A 21,527-nucleotide genomic window follows, 5' to 3' on the forward strand; every position below is an offset into this window, starting at 1 on the left:
ACTGATGTTCACAAAGAAAGACATGAGCTCACTGCTGAAGTTCCTTTACTGTACAAAGAATAAGAACAAAGAACCCAGGAATGGTGGAGTCCACAGCAGCAAGGGTAGTGTTGATGGTGAGAACGCAGGCCAATCCAGGTCCTCCTCAAAGTCTATACCACTCTATTCACGATTCCAGAGAAAAGGTCTCTATCAACAGCAACAGGACTGGTGGGGAAAGGTGATGCTTGATTGTATCCAGCCTCTGGGTGAGGTCCCAGGGGCTGCTGCTTATCAGGCAGTTCCCACAACCATAGCCCTGTCCCTACAGGCATTAACCCAATCTCCCAGAACAGCAGGCTGGCGCTGTGTCTACCAATGCCCTAGTAACATCCATGGCAAGATGGTCTTAGGAAATGTGCACTAAGAAGGTCCCCAGTAAGGGGTCATGGCTCCTGCTATGGCCAGGGCCCTGAGGGCAGGAGGTAGAGTTAAGCACCAGCGTGCCTGAGGGCTGTGTCACCAGGCAAGGACAGGGAAGCAGTCACACAGGACATCCACTGGGGACAACATCCCCACAGGGGAGAAGGCTGACTAGAGCAGACTGGGGTAGGAGTAGCATTGTGGAGGAATAGTCCATGGCTTCAGAAGTTGCTCCAGCTAGTGGGTCCCTAAGGAGGGGCTTGATGTCCACCCCTATGGTTGAGGCTGCTGTTCCACAGATGTCACTAAGAAATAGGTTAAAGATTCCAGTGACATGAACTTATAGGCAGAAGGGCCACAACAGGCAAGGAGCAGCTGTGAAACACAAAGTTGATGCGTACAAGCTGCTAGACACTGGGGTCCTGGGCCCTGTGCCCAAAGCCCAGATACCACTGGAGGCCAGCAAGCACTTAAGTCTGCAGAGAGCTCTGCCTCAACCTGGAGATACTGAGTGGAGAGTAAACATCACCCAAAGTGCCAGGGCACAGTGAGGAGGGATACCAGTGGGGCTCCCAGGTGCAACCAACTTCTCTCAGGAGCAGAAACCTTGCCTATGTCCAGCATATTGACCACCTTTGTCAGAAATGGAAGCTGGAGCCAAGACTGCTGCCAGGAGCATCTGGAGTACACCCTGGCCCCATCCGTTTCCCACTGGCCTCTGAGCAACATCAACACCCAGGAAGGGTGTTTATAAATCCAACGATCATCTGGCTTCAACGCTGAACCCTCCATCACTGCTTCATCCCCCCTTCCCTGACATCCTGAGCTTCCCCAACGGCTGATGTGGCTATGAGGGGCATCCAGGCTTCCCTGACAGCCCTTTAAAAATGTACAAAACAGGTAAAATGTTCTCCATATAAATAAGGGGAGCCAGGCTCACTCCCAGCCTGGAGTCCAGGATCGTTCAGACCTGGCCCCCGTAGCACCAGCAGCCCTGCTGCCTGGTCTGTGGAGCATGCTCTCTCCTGCACGCCCCTCCCTCCACTAGCTCAGACGTGGAGGGAAGCCTGGAGAGACCCAGGCAGGGTTGTGTAGCCAAGTCTTCCTGCACGCAGCAGGGCCCAGTGCCTGGCCAGGAGTGCTCCAGCGTAAGCCCCGAGTCTGAACAGGCGGAACCCACAGGTCCCGCTAGGAGATCTTGCAGTTGCTCCGAGAGCAGTTCTGAGGTGGGCTCTGGGGGGGGCGGATGGACTTGGATCTCTTAAGGCTGTTGCCCTTGCTGCCACTGCCCCCGGCCCCACTTGCCAGGGAGTAGGAACGGCCGTGCATCATGACAGCGTTCATGCCGTTGGCCATGGAAAAGGACTTGAGGTGGCTCTTGATGGTGACAGGTAGTGGGAGCTTGTCAATGAGGTGCACAGGGGTACAGGATACAATGGCGCGGCAGCAGAGGTCCTGCAGGCTGAAAACTGAGGGGAGGGGAAGATGGAGGAAGGAACAGATAGGTAATGAGGCTCTGTGAGGAGAGCTGTTGAGAGGTTCGCGATCCTCAGTCTACCTGTCGAGCCTGGCTGAAGTCTCAGAACTCCTGGTGGCCTCACCAGCTCAGGGCTCCTGGACGCCCCACTATCTGTCCACTGGTCGGCTCCTGTCTCCTGCCTTCTTAAAGCAGAAAACACTACAAAGTGCTGCTGGGGGAGGCCGGTCTGTCCAGCTGCTCTATGAGACTGGGGGTGGGTGAGGAGGCAGGCTAACTTTGGATCGCAGCCCTTGCGATAGCTCTGGTTGGAGGTTAACTCAGTCTTGCCTGGCTATATTTGGCAGAAGTCTTTTTTTTTTTGGCCCAAGAGGGATTTAATTGCCCTGTTCTCCCCTGTGGCTTCATCTTAGGGTGACATTGTAACCATCTTGGTGCCTAGCAGTGAGCCCTACTGGAAAGTACCCTGAAAGTAAGGCCATCACTAGGGGCTTCTGTCAAGTGCTTGGCATGGACAGTGATAAGCATTGCTGAGCTACAAATACCACCAGCAGTGAAGGTGACTGTGCAGAGCTCTGCTCTAAAGCATGGCAAGGGAAGAGATCACTTGCTCGAGGTCTGGGCAGGCAGCCCACGTGACTGCAGCTCGTAAGAGACAACCCATCAATCCACCATCAGCCTCCCAGGACTCCACTAGCTAGCATCCTATCAGAACTAAGTCTCAGTCCCACCTCGATTGGGCCTCCAGATCTTCTCCATGCCATGCCGCATAAGCACGATGCGAGAGAGCTCAGTGAAGGACTCAATGACGTTGAAGTTGCACAGGGGGCTGACTTCAAAGAAGGTCATGCAGTTCTTTTCTGCGTAGGCTCGGGCCTGCTCCGTTGGGACTTGCCGCTTGAAGGCCAGGTGCAGCCGGTTCCCAACCAGGATACGGGGAACACCAGGTGCATGCTTAGGAGGGGTTCAGAACTTAGCAGAGGCACAGTGACATGCCACCCCCACCCCTTGGCCATAGGCAGGGCTCCTAGTGTCTGCATTCTACAATGAAGCAAGTCCAGGAAGATGTAGATGGAACCAAGTAGATGGTGGACTCCAGTTTTTATTGCTGAACAACACTCCCAGGCATGCCCCAATCACAGCTTGGTCCTACAGTCTCTCCTGGAGAGGCACAAACCCACACCTACCTCATCGATCTCCTTGATCCACCGGTCAATGCCATCAAAGGACCAACGGTTGGTGATGTCATACACCAGGAGGATTCCCTGTGAGTTAGATGGATGGAGATTATCCACAGGGGTGTGTGTGTGTGTGTGTGTGTGTGTGTGTGTGTGTGTGTGTGTGTGTGTGTGTGTATGCAGGGCTAGAAATATGGCCCAGAAGACTTTACAGATCATTAGCATGGCCACGATCTACAGGCGGGAAATGTACTTGCCACCCAACAGGAGAGCAGCAGGAGGGGACCTTCTGTGAGTTAAATAGGCCCAGCCCACATATGCCATCCTGTCCATCCCCTGAGAACATGGCTGGGGCGGAACTGACTTTTTAACAATTTTTTAAATCCAGGCCAGTCACAGGCATTACTCTGAAATCATTCAAAAGCCACACAGGTCTAAGCTTTGGTTAGGGGAGGGGTGTAAAGAGCCACAGAACTCACTAGAGGGACCAAGCATTCTGGAAGTCAGTCCATCAGCGAACTCTGCTCTAGGGGCACCTGGGGCTGAATGGAGGCAGCTCTGAGTTTTTCAACTCCAAACTTGTACAGCAGAATGTCAGTCACTCAAGGAGCAGTAGTCAGTGAGAGCTGCCCCAGTCAGGCTAAGCAGGATTTGCTACAGGGCCTTTCCTGCCACATCCCTTAGAGACCAATTACTGGGAGCTCAGCTCTAGGCTGTCTCCATCTGCCTCAAATATCCCAGTGGGGCCACCATTATGGACTCTCCAGCAGGGGCGATACTGAGCGCACTGCTCACCACAAAGGGTTAACACAGTGCCAATCTGCCTCTCATCCTATGAGTTGACTTTGAGAGTTCAGCAATGAGAGTCTACCCACTGAATCACCCACTCCTCTCCCACAGGTTCTCATACACGGAGGACAGAGAAGGGCAAAGATGGGATGGGGAGGAGGGAATCAGAATTGCCATTTCTGAAACACTCAGGCTAGCCCCAAGTCCTACTGAGACAAAGGTACCCTTACCCAGAGGTAGGGAACAGGCCTGGCTCAAACAGGGCAGCAGCTGGGGAGGAACTTCTCTAGCCTGGAGGGGCCCCATCCCTACCTTGAGGTCAGGTACCACTGAGAGGAGCCAGACTGGAACTGTCAGACCTCAAGGTGCCAGGTCAGTGGGTGAAAAATATTAATATTTATAATAACTACACATGGCAGAGATGGAGGTCCACATTTATAATCCCATCACTCAGGAGACTGAGGCAGGGGTATTGCTGCAAACTGGAAGCCACTCTAGTTACTAGTCTAGATAGCTAGGTCTAGGCCAGCCAGAGCTACATAGCAAGACCCTGACTCAAAGACTATGATGGTCTAAAGTGGGCGGCGGTGGTGTACTCTTTAATCCCAGCACTCTCTGAGTTCAAGGCCAGACTAGTCTGCAGAGTGAGTTCCAGGACAGCCTGGTGCTTGTGAGTGTTCTCTCCTTTTCTCTCAACGCAAAAATAAACAAACAAACAAATAAATAAATAAGATATCCATCGTTTCTCTTTCCAGGGAACAGTGGGGAGAGTAGTGACTCATGTATGGCACTCCAGCAGTTGGAAGCCCAGAGAAGGAGGTCCCTGCAGAGTTTGAGGCCCACTTGGGCTATGGAGTATGAGATCCTGTCTCAAAAATCAGGGAGAGGAGTTGTGGAGATGGCTCAGTGCCTAAGAGCACTGACTGTTCTCCCAAAGGACCCCGATTTGATTCCCAGAACCTACACAGCTGCTCAGAACCATCTGTAACTCCAGTCCCAGGGGACCTGAGGCCCTCCTCTGACCTCCATTGCTACCTGTACACATAAAATGCATTAAAAAAAGAGAGAAGTGAAGAGGGGCCTGTAGAATTCATCCTTGGCCTAATGTTCCTCACTTTCCTTTTCTCTGAAAGTATCTAGACTTAAGACTACGCTTCTTCCCTCAGGGTCTGCCCCTTTGTTCCCAAGGTTGTTCCTGGCTGTCTAGAGGTAGGGTCTGAGCCTGGGGGTTATCTGGCTCTTCCAGAAGTTTGAGGTGCATCCCAATGGGACTGAACTTCCATTCACACCCCTCATGTAGAAGCAGCACAGGAACTAAAGCAGTTCTGTTTACACAGGTCTCAACTACTTCCCCTCTGGTTTCAGAATGGTTAAAAAAAAAAATCTAAAAGCATGTAGGGGATCCCAGAGAACAGGGAATAGCTAGCCACAGCATCCATGGGACTACACATGCATGGTGCTCTTCTACAGTCAAGACAAGATCCCCATAGTCTATTTCCTGTCCAGAGAATTGGCTGCAGCCCATCTTTAACATTTCCAATCTGTAGAGTTCTAGCTTTGATACAGCCCAGGTCACCTCCACATCCAGTCACACCCTTTAGGGGGTACACAACTCTGTGTGTGAGGGAGGTATTAGGGGGACACCTTTCGTTTCTAGTGAAACAGATGGATAAGCTGCACCTCCACAGCTTGGAGAGGCCACTGCAGTGGCTGTGCTAAGCTCAGGGCACATCTTGAGGCACCATGAGAACATCAAGGGCTCATACAAGGACACTAGGCAGGTACAATAGAGACCCAGTTGCCTCCCACATAGGCAGTCTGGAAACGGAGGCTCCAAAGCTGAGCATCCTTCCTATACAGAGGGAAGGATGGGCTTTTGGAGACCTGATGTCTGGACATCAAAATACTTGGACAAAATGGGCCGAGGATGCAGCTCAGTAGCGGAACCCAACCTATCATGCACAAGGCCCAGAGCTCAATCCCGGCACTGGAAGAAAACAAAACACCTCAAAGGGAGTAAAGTCCTTAGTGAACTAGCAGGACAGTGATCCAGGTCAGAAACAATCGGGAGAGGCACCTACTGAACAACACAACGGTGCTGGTCTTACCTGTGCGCCCCTCGAGTAGGACCTGAAGATGGTGCAGAACCTGCCCTGGCCCGACGTATCCCTGAAACACACGGGGGTCAGTAACATGCACAAGTATGAGAGGCTCAGTCCTGGCGTCTCTTCTTCTTTTTCCTCCTTTTTTTCTTTTGAGATAGAGTCTCACTGTGTAGTTTTGACTGGAATTTGCTACACAGAACAGGCTGGCCTTGAACTCACAAAGGTCTCTGCTTGCCTCTACCTTCTGAGTACTGACTGATATTAAAGGCAAGTGTACACCCAGTTCCTTCTTAATTTTAGTTTGTTTGTTTTGTTCTTCAAGACAGGGTTTTTCTGTGGAACAGCCCTAACTGTCCTGGAAATCCCTTTTTAGACCAGGCTGGCCTTGAACTCACAGAGATTTGCCTGCCTCTGCCTCCTGAGTGCTGGGATTACAGGCATGCGCCACCACACCCGGCCTTAATTTTTAATTTTATGTATATGAACAACACATACCCGCGAGAGGCCTTAAGTGGGTGTCAGATCCACTAGAACTGAAATTACAGACGGTTGTGAGCTGCCACATGGGTGCTGGCACCCACACCTGGGTCCTTAAAAAGAGCAGCAGCAAGTGCTTTTCTTAACCTCTGAGCATCTTGCCAGCCCCATGGAAACCAGTTTTCATGGGTAAAATTAGAGGAGCCATACATAAAATTGGTGAGGTAGTGGTGATTCATGCCTTTAATTCCAGCAATCAGGAGGCAGAGGCAGGCAGATCTCTGTGAGTGTGAGACCAGCCTGGTCTACATAGTGAGTTCCAGGACAGCCAGGACTGTTTCACAGAGAAACCCTGTCTCGAAAAACAAAACAAAACAAAACAAAAACCAGAAAAAAATTGGAGGAGGCTTTGGTATGTCCTCACTTGGCTTCCACACCCTCATTAGATCACCGACTCACCAAAGTTCCAGCTTGACACGCCGTCCGTCCAGTAGGATGGTGGTAGTCTTATAGTCAATTCCTGTGAGGAAGCAGAGGGTTGAGAGTGTCCATCAGCAACTGGGCTCACTGAGGTCCTCCTGCCCAAGTCTGTGTCGCGAAGCAGAAAAAAATACTTCCTCAAACCCCACAATGACCTCTGGGGAAGCAGGAACAGGAAGAGGGTGCTCGCTGTTCCCGGCCATGGCTCTCTCAGGCCCTGCCTAGCTCACACTGTATGGCAGCCATGGGCAAGGCAGAAGGGATCTCCTCCCAGAACGCCTGGAGGGAGATGGTCCACTCCCACTGAGACATGTCCTTCCTATAGATCTACAGTTGAGCTCTCCAAGAATAAAGTCCTTCCTAATTCCTGGATTTATCACAGTTCTCAGGTACTGCTGTATCACCAAGAGGAAGGTACTTACTTACCTAGGTTTTGTTTATTTGTTTTTTGAGACAGGGTAGCACTGGCCATCCTGAACTTTCTCTGTAGACCAGGCTGGCCTTGAACAAGAGATTTGCCTGCCTCTGCCTCTTGAGTGCTGGGATTAAAGGTGTGTGCCATCACTGCCTGGCTACTTACTTAGGTTTTTAGAGACAGGGTCTTAAGATGTAGCCCAGGCTGGCCTTAAGCTCATGAAGTCTCCTGCCTAAGCACCTAAAGAGTACAGATGAGTACCACCACACAGAACCAAAATAATTTTTTAAAAGCTGCTCCCCTACAGAGCTCTCCATAGAATTTATGCTTACTCTATCTTAAGAGTTTGCTTTATGTTTTCACATTTTTATGAAGAAAAGAAAAGTCAGCCCAACAGATGTTGGTGGCAGCAGGCAGCACTGGATACTTAATTTACATGAAACATTGGAGCCTTATCAATTCCACCAGTGGTGATCAAGCCTTTTTTGGGGGGTAGGGGCGGGGAATGGGCCTTACTATATAGCATAGGTTGGCCAATGACTCTCCTCTCTCATCTCCAGTTTAAATCTTTTTTTTTTTTTCCGAGACAGGGTTTCTCTGTATAGCTTTTTTTTTTTTTTTTTTTTTTGGTTTTTTCGAGACAGGGTTTCTCTGTGAAGCTTTGCGCCTTTTCCTGGAACTAACTTGGTAGCCCAGGCTGGCCTCGAACTCACAGAGATCCGCCTGGCTCTGCCTCCCGAGTGCTGGGATTAAAGGCGTGCGCCACCACCGCCGCCCGGCTTCTCTGTATAGCTTTGCGCCGTTCCTGGATCTTGCTCTGTAGACCAGGCTGGCCTCGAACTCACAAAGATCCGCCTGCCTCTGCCTCCCAAGTGCTGGGATCAGTTTAAATCTTAAAGACATCAGTTTCTTATAATACTTGCAAGCCAGGTGTGGTGATACACATCTGTAATTCTACCACTTGGAAGGTAGATGCAGGATCCAGAACTCAAGGTCACCTTTCTCTGCACAGTAAACTCAAGGCTGCCTAATCTACCGAAACCTCTGTCTAAAACCTAACAAATTAACTTTGTTCCAAGAGGACTTGGAAATGGCATTTTAAAAATGCATAGGTACCACTCTCACAGAATATGGTGTACATGCGCTTATACCATTCTGCACATCCAGTCCACATCCTGGTGAGTGTACACTGATGTCCTTGTGCCTGTGTACCTGTGCATCTCTATGTCTATCTTACAATACAGCATCCTCTTCAGGCATCAGTAGCTCCTTCTGAGTCATCTTCTGCCTGTTCAACTAGTAACTGCATCCAAACTTGGTTCTCATGCATTAAAGGACATTACAACAGAGTGAAGAATTGCAACATACAGAAGAAAATATTTGCAAGTTATAAATCTTATTAAGACAGAGTTCTATAAAGAACTCCTTAACTCAACAATAAAACACAACTCAATTAAAAAATGGACAAAGCCATATCCCTACAAAAGACATAGACAGCAATGGTCAACAAGCACAAGGAATTGTGTGACATTACTGGCAGTTATCAGGAAATGAAATCAGAACCCTATGCTAACCACGGTATACTGGATTAGACAGCTAACTCCAAACAGATAGTGAAGTATAGAGAAACGAAGACCTTTCTATTCTTCCAGGTGGGGGTGCTAATAAAATAATGATTGCACAAATGCACAAATATGTGGTGCTACTGAGCATGTACTTGATAAGCTTGGTTAAGACATGATTTTTTGAGACAGGGTTCTCTATGTAGTCTAGCTGGCCTGGAACTTGTTAGGCAGCTGGTTTGAATTTGCAGCAATCTTCCTGCCTCTGACGCCTCTACTTCCATGACATAAAGTAGGGTATTGCATGCACACCGGCAGGACTGACAGCTGGGCCAGGTCACAGTGCTCCTGTACCCTTTCCCCACTTTCCTTGGGCCTCTCTGCTACAAGGTCAATGCTGGCAACTGCAGCTTCCAAGAGAACCTCCTGGGGACACTATTGCAGTCATTTTTATTTACTTATTTACTATTTTTTTTTCAAGACAGGGTTTCTCTGTGTAACCCTGGCTGTCCTGAACTTACTCTGTAGACCAGGCTAGCCTTGAACTCAAAGAGATCTGCCTGCATTCGCCAAGGCGTGTGCAACCACTACCCATCGTGATTTTTTTTATTTTATCTTATTTTATTTATTTGTTTGTTTGTTTGTTTTTGAGGCAGAGTCTCACTCTAGCTCTGGCTGGCCTGGAGCTCACAATGTAGACTAGGCTGTCCTTGAATTCAAGAGATCTTTCATAGAGATCTGTCTGCCTCTGCTTCCCGAGTGCTGGGATTAAAGGTGTGCACCACCACACCTTGTACTGATTTTTGGTTGGCCTCTTTGAGAGCTGTAAGCAGGGCCTGAAGCATAGCCTTGACTGATCTGGACTCCTCAATCCTATCCCCAGGAAAGCAACTGCCTGACTACTAAGCTACCCCTAGATGGTGCTGTGGCGCTAGGCCTGCCCAGAGTGCAGCAGCTGCAACCAACAGTGGGTACCTGGAAAGAGCCGACAAAGAGACCATCGTTGTCACCAAAAAACAGACCTGTGATAAGGCAACATAAAGACCTATGCTGACGGGCCTGTCACTGTTCTCAGCTGACTGTGTGACACTGAGAGACTCCCCTAGGCAGCACACCTGCCTTTCAGAATGAAACACATTTGCATCATTCTAGCAGTAGAACTCGAGGAGCCCCAGCACCAGGAAGGCCTAGAACATTCTAACATGGAGATGGCTTGCAACTCTGGGAACCAGGTCAAGAATCTCAAGAGAGAACTGATCTGGGTGATGGGGGGAACGGGTCAAAGGGCCCTTGGGGCCCGCTCTCTAGCCACTGGCTCCATATACACTTAGCTGTTCCGTGCTCACCCAGGAAACATGGGGCACAGTCATCAGCTAGCCAGTGAACTAGCCTCTTCCCCATTAGGCTTTAAATGTTCAGCAGCTTTTTAAATGACGGAGCCCAGGGTGGAACAGAGCAGTAAAACATGTGATTTGCATAGGTCCACAAAGTCCTGGGCTCAATTCCTAGCACCCAAAATAAAAGATTGGGAATTTTAGTCAAAGTAAATCAATCAATCAATGAGTTGGGCATGGTGGCACATACCTTTAATCCCAGTACTTTAGAGGCAGAGGCAGGCAGATCTCTGAGTTCGTGGCCAGTCTGGTCTATATAGTTCCAGAACAACCAGGACTAGGTAGACAGATCCTGCCTCAAAAGAACAAAATAAAAATAAATAGCCAGGCGGTGGTGGTGAACATCTTTAATACTAGCACTCAGGAAGCAGAGGTAGGCAGATATCTGTGAGTTTGAAGCCAGCCTGGTCTACAGAGCAAGTTCTAGGACAGCTGGGGCTACAGAGAAATTCTGTCTCGAAAAGAAAAAGAAAAAGAAAAGGAGCAGTCTAGCTATGCGGTACTGCATAATACCAATGCACCCACGGAGCTAGACTTTTCAGCTCTCCTGCCAGGAAGTGTGCCTGCTGCCTGGCAGACCTGTGGCTTGAGGAGGTCACAGGGGTCAGTGGCAGGTGGTTTTGCATCAGTACCCTCTGGCAGTTCTTTTTTTTTTTTTTTTGGGCAAAGTTAGGAAAGTGAAAGCTGCTCTCCTTACCCTGGAAAGCATCTTTCCCTAGACTTCTAGTCTTCTAGCCTGGCTGAGCTACAGCCCAAGGCTACTCAAGAAATCAGCGTGCCCTGAGCTTCCTCCAGATTCTGGGCCGTTCTCCCCAGCAAGAACTGGGAGGTTTTAATGTCTTAGTTCCCAGTTCAGTGAGGAGGACCTCCCGACTCCCAGTGCTCATTACACAGCTCTGAAGGGCTCCACACTAAGCCACCATAGAGAGCGTAGTCCGGTAGCAGTGGATGCTTGGGGGTCTAGTGACAGCTCACATTAAAGTGTTATGCCAAGATTACCATGGAAGGAGCCCTTGGCTTGGAAGGGTTCTAAAAGGAGCAATTATCCAAGGCTTGCGGGTAAGTAGGTCCTGAGAAGGAGGGGGTACAGGGATGAAGGACTGTGGTGGAAGAGGCAGAGCAGTGACCTGGAATGGGGCCTGAATCAGGCACAAGAGAGACAGTAGGCATGTGGGGCACAGACTGGCAGAGCCACCAGCAAGCCCGAGTCTGAACATCACTGGAAGGGGATTGGTGGGTGTCAGGACGCCTGTCAATGCTGACACTCTTTCAGGACCATTCACTTCCCTCTTCTCTTTAAAAATAGTTTTTTTAATCAGCTAAGACAACACAGCTTAATTCAAGATGCACGAGCCCCCAGGAGGACCAGCTGACCCCTCTGGCCCCAGATCTTCTATGCTAAGGTTTCTCTAAGCAAAGAGATCTGTTGACCCTGCCACTGCCCACTGAAAGCCTCATCTAACAGCTTGCCTCTGTCCTCATAGCCCTCTTGCTCATCTGAACCCAGCAAAGCGCTGCCCCTTGGCAAACTTGAACACAATTTTTAAAAAAAAATATGCATTGGTGTTTTGTCTGCATGTATATCTGTGTAGGGTGTCAGATCCCTTAGAACTGGAGGTACAGACGTTTATGAGCTGCCATGTGGGTGCTGAGAACTGAACTCAAGATCTTTGGAAGAGCAGCCAGTACTCTTAAACCCTGAGCCATCTCTCCAGCCCCCTGAACACAATTTTTTTTAATTTATTAATTTTTATTTTATGTGCATTGGTATTTTGCCTGAATATATGTCTGTGTGAGGGTGTGGGAACCCCTGGAACTGGAGTTACAGACAGTTTTGAGCTGCCATGTGGGTGCTGGGAATTGAACCTAGGTCCTCTGGAAAAGCAGCCAGTGCTCTTAACCACTAAGCCATCTATCCAGCCCCTGAACACAATTTTTAACCTTATGAGATATACCATACAGGGAAACTGAGGCAAGGAGGTTATAACACTTGCTCCACTCATGAGAATAAAACCACTGGCCAGGGTCCTGGCTCTGTCTACCATATAGTCAAGGCCTTTGTTCAAATTTCTATGAAGCCAAATCTCACAAAGCTACCCTTGACCCCTGCCTAGTGTCCTGAAACTCCCAATCTTTTCCTCTAACTTCTCTCAGAGTGTCTTCTCTGCTTGGGGACTGGCGTGGCCTCTATCCCTGGTGCTGGGTGCTTCTACCTGTCTGCCTTGCTTCACATTCTCAGATCCTGTCCTTCCTGACCTGTGCTGGCCAAACTGCCTGCCAGGATAACTGTCCGGGTTTCTCACCTTCCTCATCAGTCTCACCTTATATTCTACTTTCTGGGAGATTACCTTCATCTTATTTTCCAGTCCTTTTTACGATATCCATTGATGTCTAATTTCTAGAAGCTCTTTGGGCTCTGGATATCCCACCAACCAGGCAGAAACCTGGTCTTTGTTCTCAGAGGTGTGGTAAAGGTCTGGAGCCTTCTGATGTTCCCAGGGTCTTTTTCTCTACACGTTGACGAGCTTGTTTGTCCCTCTGCTCCCTACAAAAGCCTCTGAGAAGCTGCAGAAGTCGCAGAAGGCTCTGGGACTCTGGTTTGAGAATTAGGGCCTGTGGAGCTGCTGCTGTACTGTGGTGTCTCTGGAACTCCTCTGGAACTGACAGTTGTGCAGTGAAGATCAGACGCTTGCTTTGGGATCCTGTCTGCCAGTGCTGGAGCCAGGGGGTGCCAAGTTCCCCCATTCAGGACAGACTTGGGCTAAGAGGACTCTGTTATCAGCTCCGTGCTTCTCTCCACCCTCATGCACCCGGTGGTGTCTGGTGCCCACGGCTCTATTCTCTAAGAGAATAAACCTCCTGTGTCTCCTGGTAGAGTGGGACTTTGACATGCCAGCCTTAGGCACCTGCTGAGTTAACAGAATGCTGTGACCACCCCCTCACTCAGCCATGGCTACACAGCCTGCCTCCTAAACCAAGAGCCCCTCATCTTAAAGATTTACGTTTAAAGTTTTTTCATTTATTAATTTTGTGCATACGAGGGGTGAGGACATGAGCATGCCACAGCACCCCTATGGAGGTCAGAGGACAACTTGGGAGAGTCAGTTCTCTCCTTCTACCACGTAGGTTTTTTGTTTGTTTGTTTGTTTTTTCTTTTTTTCCGAGACAGGGTCTCTCTGTGCAGCCTAAGCTGTCCTGGAACTCACTCCGTAGACCAGGCTGGCCTTGAATTTACAGAGATCCTTCCTGAGTGCTGGGATTAAAGGTGTGTGCCACCACTGCACAGCTTACCATGGGTTCTAAAGATCAAATTCAGGTTGTCAGGCCTGCTGAGCCATCTGGCTGGTCCTAGGTGTTTTTTAAGACACTTTACTCAGTAGGCAATTCTCAAGAAAGTGGCAGTTCACTTAGCAGCGTTCTGTAAACTCCTACCCCATGCCAGGCCATCACTGCTGACAGGTTCGCGTACTCAAGTACTGCCTGGAGGCAGGGGAGTGGGCTCAGTGGGTACAAGTGCTTGCCACACAGCCTGCCAGCCTGAGTTAGACACCCAGACCCATGTAAAAGGTGGAAAGGGAGGGCCAACTCCACCATGCTGTCCTCTGACCTACACAAATGGGCCACGGTACGTGTACCCATACTGCAAAATAACAATAAAGTTTAATTTTTTCCTTTTTCTTCCTTCCTTTCTTTCTTTCTTTCTTTTTTTTTTTTTTTTTTGAGACAGGGTTTCTCTGTGTAACAGTCCTGGCTATCCTGGAACTCACTCTGTAGACCAGGCTGGCCTCGAACTCACAGAGATTCACCTGCCTCTGCCTCCCCAGTGCTGGGATTAAAGGCGTGCGCCACCACCTCACTTTCACACCTGGCTCTTTAAGATCTGTTTTGCAGATATGTATCTAGGCACATTTAAGTCAGTGCACAACGTCTAACTTGGATTTTGTTTCTTTTCAACACAATCACTGAGATTCTACAAAGCACTGTCTGGGAGCAGCCCTGGGCCTGGTGGAACTGAGGGCCATGTCTGTAGGTTACAGCCTGAAGCTGAGGTCCTGAGACTCCCAAATCCCATCCCTCCACTGCTGGTCTATGTCTAGCCTTTCAGGATGACTGAGGATAAATGGTAGCAGGGAGGGGAAGCATGTCAGCTCTAGACCTGGAGATATGAAAGCTGTTTCAAGAGGCCAGCCAAACAGAACATCAGAATTACCTGGTTGCTTACTCAGTTGTTCCTCAAAGGGATACTTCATATATGGATTCGGGCAAGGGCAGTAGAGAGGAGGTGATCAAAAACAAGTCACTAGTCAGGCACAGTGATGTATGCCTATAATCCCAGTATCAGGTAAGGAAGGACAACTCAGGGAGTTCTAGGCCAGCCTGGGCTACAGAGTGAGAACCTATCTCCCAAACAAAACAAGGGGCTGGAGAGATGGCTCATTCGTTAAGAGCACTGGCTGCTCTTCCAGAGGACCAGGGTTCAATTCCCAGCATGCACATGACGGCTCATAGACATCTGTAAATCCAGTATCAGGGGCCCAACACCCTCTTATGGCCTCTACAGATTCTGCACACACATGGTGCACAGACATACACGCAGGCAGGACATCTATACACATAACATTTTTTAAAAAGTTAAAGTATTGCCGGGCGGTGGTAGCGCACGCCTTTAATCCCAGCACTCGGGAGGCAGAGCCAGGCGGATCTCTGTGAGTTCGAGGCCTGCCTGGTCTCCAAAGCGAGTTCCAGGAAAGGCGCAAAGCTACACAGAGAAACCCTGTCTCGAAAAACCAAAAAAAAAAAAAAAAAAAAAAAAAAGTTAAAGTATTAAAGTATTTCTGTAATGGGACAATTATAAACGATTTGCAGGGTTGACCATGGTACCACATTCTTGCTCTTGGAGACCATTCCCCAGGAACTGTAAGACACTGAAGAGTCATAGCAGAAAGCCAGGTAGTGTGAGCTATTCCCGGGTGACACAGAGGAGGAAGGCTGCTGCTGCTGAGCATGGGATGGCCATCTGAGTAGTCACTCCACTGTCACATGGTCAGTCTGTCAAGAACGACCTCCAGCAAGCAGCCACTTTGCTGCAGGGCAGGGATCACCTGACAGATCCAGAGCCCTCTTTCAGCACCTCACTAAGGCAAGGAGTTTTGTGTGAACTGGATTTACCCCCAGGAAATCACAAAATGCTCAGGAGAGGAACAACACACATGAAAAAGGAAACTAGGAACTCTGGTGCCTGCGTGGTTCTGACTGGGTCACAGCTGCTTCTGGTTATGTGACTCCTGCACACCTGGCCAGGAGGCTCCAACCTGAGAGTCCAATCTAGGGTGTGAGGTGTGCTATTTTCCCACACATTTGGGCCAGATTCAATGTAGTCATCTGAACTGAGCTTATCAGTGTAAGGTCCCCTCAGACAACACAAATGTGTGGTCGTCTTCTGTCACAGGGTTAAGTATTTTATATATAAAATTCAAAATTCACCCAATACTGTAATATCTCACTTTTCAGATTATGAGATTCAAATCCTTACAGAGAAATGATAACACTAAATTTGTAATTACCTACTTTCCAACTTGGCTAAACGCCCCAAGACTTCAAAAACTCATGATAAAAAACAAAAATTATTAACAAAAAACTAGATTGAGAATAAAATAGAGAGGCTGAAGAGGTTAAGAGAGCTTTCTGTTTCCTAAAGGATGGTTCAAGTTTCTGGCACCTCTGTCAGGCAGTGCACAACCTCGGAAAACTCCAACTCTGGGGATCTGACACCCTTTTTCTGGCCTCCATGGGTGCCTGTACTCAAGTATACATATCCAGAAACAGACAGACAGACAGACAGACACACACACACACACACACACACACACACACTGAAAAATAAGAATAAATCTTTAAAAAATAGGAAAAAAATCAGAAAATGCTCACTAGTGTCTGTCATTTGCCCTATTTCAATGCAGCAGCATCTGAAACTAGACCACCCAGCTAGTACTCAGGGAGGTGCTGCTCTCTTTCCCAATAGGCCCCCCTATTGTGTGACTTCCACTTTCCTGGAGGGGTTGAAAGCCTCCATATGCAGGTATGGGACAGAGCCCTTGTCCTCACTGTGAGGCAAGTGCCCATGCCAGCTGCTGGTTTCCTGTGGGGAGTACCCAGAATCCATTTCTAGGAGGTGCAGTGCAGCTTACATAACTTCAGAACCATTTCCAAAGCAATAGAAACATCACTCAAGGCAGCTGATAATTCCTGGTGTTACTCTTAGGGAAGACAAAAGGCTCTGGCCATGTGTCCAGAGGTAGACAAAAGATCAAAGAGGAATGCGGGGGGAGGGGGGTATCTCCTAGAAACAGAAAAGGCTTTTTATGTAACTGGTAGGCATATAGAGAGTGGTAAGATTTTGTACTAGCAATCGAGGCTAGCAAAAGGCCCTCTGGAGACTGGGACCACAGGGTCCTTCTACAGAGGCTGACTATCAGGAGCAGACTAAGGCAAGGCTATAATATATGCCTTTGTCAAGGGTTTAAGAGGAAAGGAGTCTACATATAGTGCTGCTCACAACAGGCAGTCTTGGCATGGTCCACAGTCTGCCTACTGGGATTCACACTACTGGACAGTAAGTGGGACCTGAGACTTGCCTCCGAAAGACAGAATGAGGCCAATGAGTGGGTACCCCCTGCATTATGTGAGACTGGATTCTGACTTGCTGGTTTAGGAAAGTCACCTATGCTGGTTTGAATGAGATGTCCCTCATAGTCTTCGGCACCTGAATTTTTGGTCCCTAGTTGGTGGCACTGTTTGGGGAGGTTTAGGAGATGTGATCTTGTTGGAGGAGGTATGTCACTGAATATGAGCTTTGAGAGTTTAAAGACTTGTGCGGTTTCAAGTCTGCTTTCTGCTTCCTGCTTGTGGTTTAAAATGCAAGCTCTCAGTGGCTGCTCCAGCTGCCATGTCTGCATGCTGCCATGCATCCCTCACTGTGGCGATGGACTCTTAGCTCTCATAAGCCTAAATAAACCCTTCCTTCTATAAGTTGCCTTGATCATGGTGTTTTATCACAACAATCAAAAAATAATTAATATACTACCTTAAGAAAATGTCCACATGGCCAGGATCCAAGGGTAACAAACGACCCCCAAGAAGCTGATCTTAGAAGGGATCATTCTCTAGTCAAGGATCAAATGAGAACTAGTTTGCTCAACACCTTGCTTCATTCAGCCTGTGAGAGGCTCTGGGACCCCGTGAGCACCACCCAAAATGTGCTCAGATTCCTGACCTATAGAAATTTTGTGTTAATAAGGGGGGCATAACAAAAAAAAAAGTTGGGCACAGCAACACCTCAACAGAATATCTAAAACACAGCTGCTCTGACCTAACCAATGGACCTGCAAAAGTATGCAGAGACAGAGAGAACAGTCTAAGACGGCCTGCCTGAGAACCCTGTGAAGCAGTCTTTTGAGAGACAATGAGTGAGGCATTCCAGCAGCTGGTCTCAGCATGGTTTGTTATACCTGTACTAGAGCTCCCAAAGCAGGCACAGGCTCTTGTGCTCTCAGAACCTACAGTCTACAACAGTACCACAAGGCCAGGCAATATGGGGACAATCCCACTTCTGCCCCATATGTGGACAGACGCAAGTTTTCTTAGATCTCTGCACACACTTTTCTTGAGTTTTTATAGATGGTGGTTTATTCTGTTGTAAACATGAGTTTGTAAAATTACTGTGAAAAAGACATGTTTTGTGTTCTCTTTTTATCCAATGCCATAAAGATTTTTTTTTCCACTTAAGCAAATTTTGCTAGAAATAGTGGCTCATGCTCGTAATACCAGCACTTATGAGGTTGAGGCAGCAGGACAGCAAGTTTGAAGCCAGCCTGGGTTACAGTGAGAACCTACATAAAATACACACACACACACACACACAGAACCTACATAAAATACACACACACACATTTACACAGTGAGAACCTACATAAAATACACACACACACACACACACTCATTTACACAGTGAGAACCTACATAAAATACACACACACACATTTACACAGTGAGAACTTACATAAAATACACACACACACACACACATATTTACACAGTGAGAACCTACATAAAATACACACACACACACACACACACACACACACACACACACACACACACGCAAATTCATGGGAGTAAGGAAGAGGAAGAACTTTTCGAAATATGTGGTCAAAGAGTAATAGTTCCCGTGTACGTACGTACCCTAACTCCTAGTTTCTTCACAGTACAAAAAGGACACAGCAGCTGGGATTAAGGTATGATTAAGGTATAGCTGGGTGGTGGTGGCACACATCTTTAATCCCAGCATTTGGGAGGTAGAGGCAGGAGAATCTCTGTGAATTTGAGACCAGTCTGGTCTACAGAGTGAGTTTCGGGACATTCAGGACTGTTACACAGAGAAACCCTGTCTCAAAACAAACAAACAAACAAACAAACAAACAAAAAAGACAAGAAAAAGAAAGAAAGAAAGAAAGAAAGAAAGAAAGAAAGAAAGAAAGAAAGAAAGAAAGAAAAAGAATTTAGAAGCCTTTTCTAGCTGAATTAGAGAGAAGAGGAACAATCAAAACCTGAGAAAGACTTGACTCACCCTTGCTGGCCCTGAGGACACACCTTCTGTAAGTTAGTTTGCAATCAGAAAGACACAAACTTTAGTCTTCTAACCATAAAGAACCCAATTCTGCTAACAATCCAGTGAATAAGGAAGTGAAATTTCCTCCAGAGCTTACCCACCAATGCTAGTGCCAACACCTTGTTTTGTTTTGTTTTCCAAGACAGGGTTTCTCTGTGTAGCCCAGAGTGGCCTCGAACTCACAGAGCTCCACCTGCCTCTGCCTCCTGAGTGCTGGGATTAAAGGCGTGCTGCGTCGCTGCTCATTTATTGTTTTTATTGTTTGTTTTTGTTGTGGCAGTGTTAGGGATTAAACCCTGGGCTTCCCACATGTTCAATAAATACTTTCCCACCAAGGTACACTGATTTCAGCCAGGAAGAGCCTCTTATGACCTCCAGCTCTGTAAGATAGTGTTTCAGCAGTAAAAGAGCTACGGGTGGATAAAAGTTACAAATGGGTATCCACCTCCGTATTGTGCTTTATACTCAAACTGGATACAAACTAAGAATCGACAGACTCAGGGAACGGCTAAATAACAAGATGTCTCCACAGGATAGAAACTGTTCTCTGACTGTTGCACAGAAGCAGGCACCAACCACCCATTAGCAAGGTTGAAATGAAAGCAGGCTGCAGAGGAATTAGCCTCCAGGCAAGGCAAGTACTTTGGTAAACTATTTAGTGGTCTCTTGGGCTGATAAACACACAAGTGACCTGTAACCCAGCCCTTCTCTAACAGAAATGCACACATATGTTCACTAAAACCACGTGTGAATCCTATTTTTATTTTTTAAAGTTAAGCGTTTGGATGTGGTATGTGTACACAAGTGTTAGTGCACTCAGAAGCCAGAGGCATTGGCTCCCCCTGGACCTGGAGTTATAGGAGGTTGTGAGCCACCTAGGGTCCTCTGGAAGAGCAGTACACACGTTTAACAGGTGGGTAGCTCTCTCTCCAGCCCACTTACGAAAATGTGTGAAGGAGCACTCCTTAGAAGAATTCAAATGTGGGAGCTATCCAAACACTCGTCTACAGAAGAGATGGGGTTGACCAGTACTCACACACGGGATACCACACAGTAGAAGAAAGGATGCCACATACACAACATGGGAGAATCTTAATGAGATGGAAAAGGGCCAGGCACAAAGAATATACAATGTGACTCCATTTATGTATTTTTGTTTAAATCTAGAAAATAAGAACTAGTCTATAGTAAGGTCAAGACTGACTAGTAGTTGCTGGGGCAGTCAAGGGGTGGTGAGACAGCATGGGGCTGCACACAGTTCTGGTCTGTCAACATTCAACAAAATCCCAATTTTTCTGTATGTAAATTTACCTCAGTGAGGTTGAGTAGGAGATAAAAGAGACTGACAGCGTTAGATGCTGGACTAGAGCTTACATGCACCACTAATGAGAACGCCATGTGCCACAGACTGCAAAGAGCTGTCAGTGTCTTTCTTTCTTTCTTTCTTTCTTTCTTTCTTTCTCTCTCTCTCTCTCTCTCTCTCTCTCTCTCTCTCTCTCTCTCTCTCTTTCTTTTGGTTTTTCGAGACAGGGTCTCTCTGTGTAGCTTTGCGCCTTTCCTGGAACTTGCTTTGGAGACCAGGCTGGCCTCGAACTCACAGATATCCACCTGGCTCTGCCTGCTGCCGAGTGCTGGGATTAAAGGCGTGAGCCACTACCACCTGGCATCAATGTCTTTAAAAATAACCCACCTGCAACCCTAAATACTCACTACTAGGTATTTACCTGAGAGAACCAAAACATACCCGCAAAAGGATTTGTGTATTGTGGCTGTGTTTAATACCTTTTAATTCAGAACGAAAAATAACCCAGCTGTAGACAACAGAATATCAGATAAACAAATCGGGTTCTCTCACATAAACACTACTACTCAGGGGCAGGAGCTCCTGATCTGTGCCATGAAGGGATCAAAAAGTTAAGTGACCAAGCACTGGGGAGTCTGAGACAGGAGGACTGTAAGTCTGAGGCCAGCCTGGCTACATACTGAAATCCTGTGGGGTTTGTTGTTGTTGGGAGGGGGGCGGGTTACTGGACATAGAAACATATTCCATTGGTGGCATTCTGGAGTAGGCAAAAGTAACCTGGAGTGACCTGGCAGAAGCAGTAACTACCCTCACACGGGCAGGAGAGAACTTTCTGGGGGTATAAACACTGTATCTTGATAAGGGGGATGGCTACCCAGATTTCTACATCTGTCATAGCTCCTACAGCAGTGGTCCTCACCCTTCCTAATGTGCGACCCTTTAATACAGTTCCTCATGTTGTGATGACCTCCCCCCATAAAATGTTTGTTGCTACTTCGTGACTAATTTTGCTACTGTTATGAATCATAATGTAAATATTTTGAGACAGAGATTTGTCAGAGGTCACAACCCACAGGTTGTCCTAGAGCCAGACTCCCAAGATGAGTACATTTTATTATATATAAACTAACAATAAAATCAAATTAAGAGCTGGGCCTGAGTCGGGCAGTGGTGGCACATGTCTTTAATCCCAGCACTCGGGAGGCAGAGACAGGTGGATCTCTGTGAGTTTAAGGCCTGCCTGGTCTACAAAGCGAGTTCCAGGACAGGCTCCAAAG

General features: G+C 47.8%; 1 protein-coding gene across 2 annotated transcripts in view; it reads right to left on the reverse strand.

The window, feature by feature from the left end:
• Positions 1 to 28: 28 nt before the first annotated feature.
• The window catches only part of Rab40c (RAB40C, member RAS oncogene family), a 35,571-nt gene continuing 14,072 nt past the window's right edge, over positions 29 to 21,527 (reverse strand). For both annotated transcript variants that reach the window (XM_052758808.1, XM_052758809.1), the window contains exons 3-7: positions 6,888 to 6,948; positions 5,955 to 6,015; positions 3,067 to 3,144; positions 2,611 to 2,833; positions 29 to 1,871 (exon numbers count right to left, since the gene is read on the reverse strand). In XM_052758808.1, the coding sequence (XP_052614768.1) occupies positions 1,591 to 1,871; positions 2,611 to 2,833; positions 3,067 to 3,144; positions 5,955 to 6,015; positions 6,888 to 6,948 (704 nt within the window). In that variant the 3' untranslated portion in view covers positions 29 to 1,590. The remainder of the gene's footprint in view (positions 1,872 to 2,610; positions 2,834 to 3,066; positions 3,145 to 5,954; positions 6,016 to 6,887; positions 6,949 to 21,527) is intronic.

This window comes from Peromyscus californicus, unplaced genomic scaffold, assembly GCF_007827085.1.
Source record: "Peromyscus californicus insignis strain IS unplaced genomic scaffold, ASM782708v3 Scaffold_3__1_contigs__length_106647218, whole genome shotgun sequence".
NCBI classification, from domain to species: domain Eukaryota; kingdom Metazoa; phylum Chordata; class Mammalia; order Rodentia; family Cricetidae; genus Peromyscus; species Peromyscus californicus.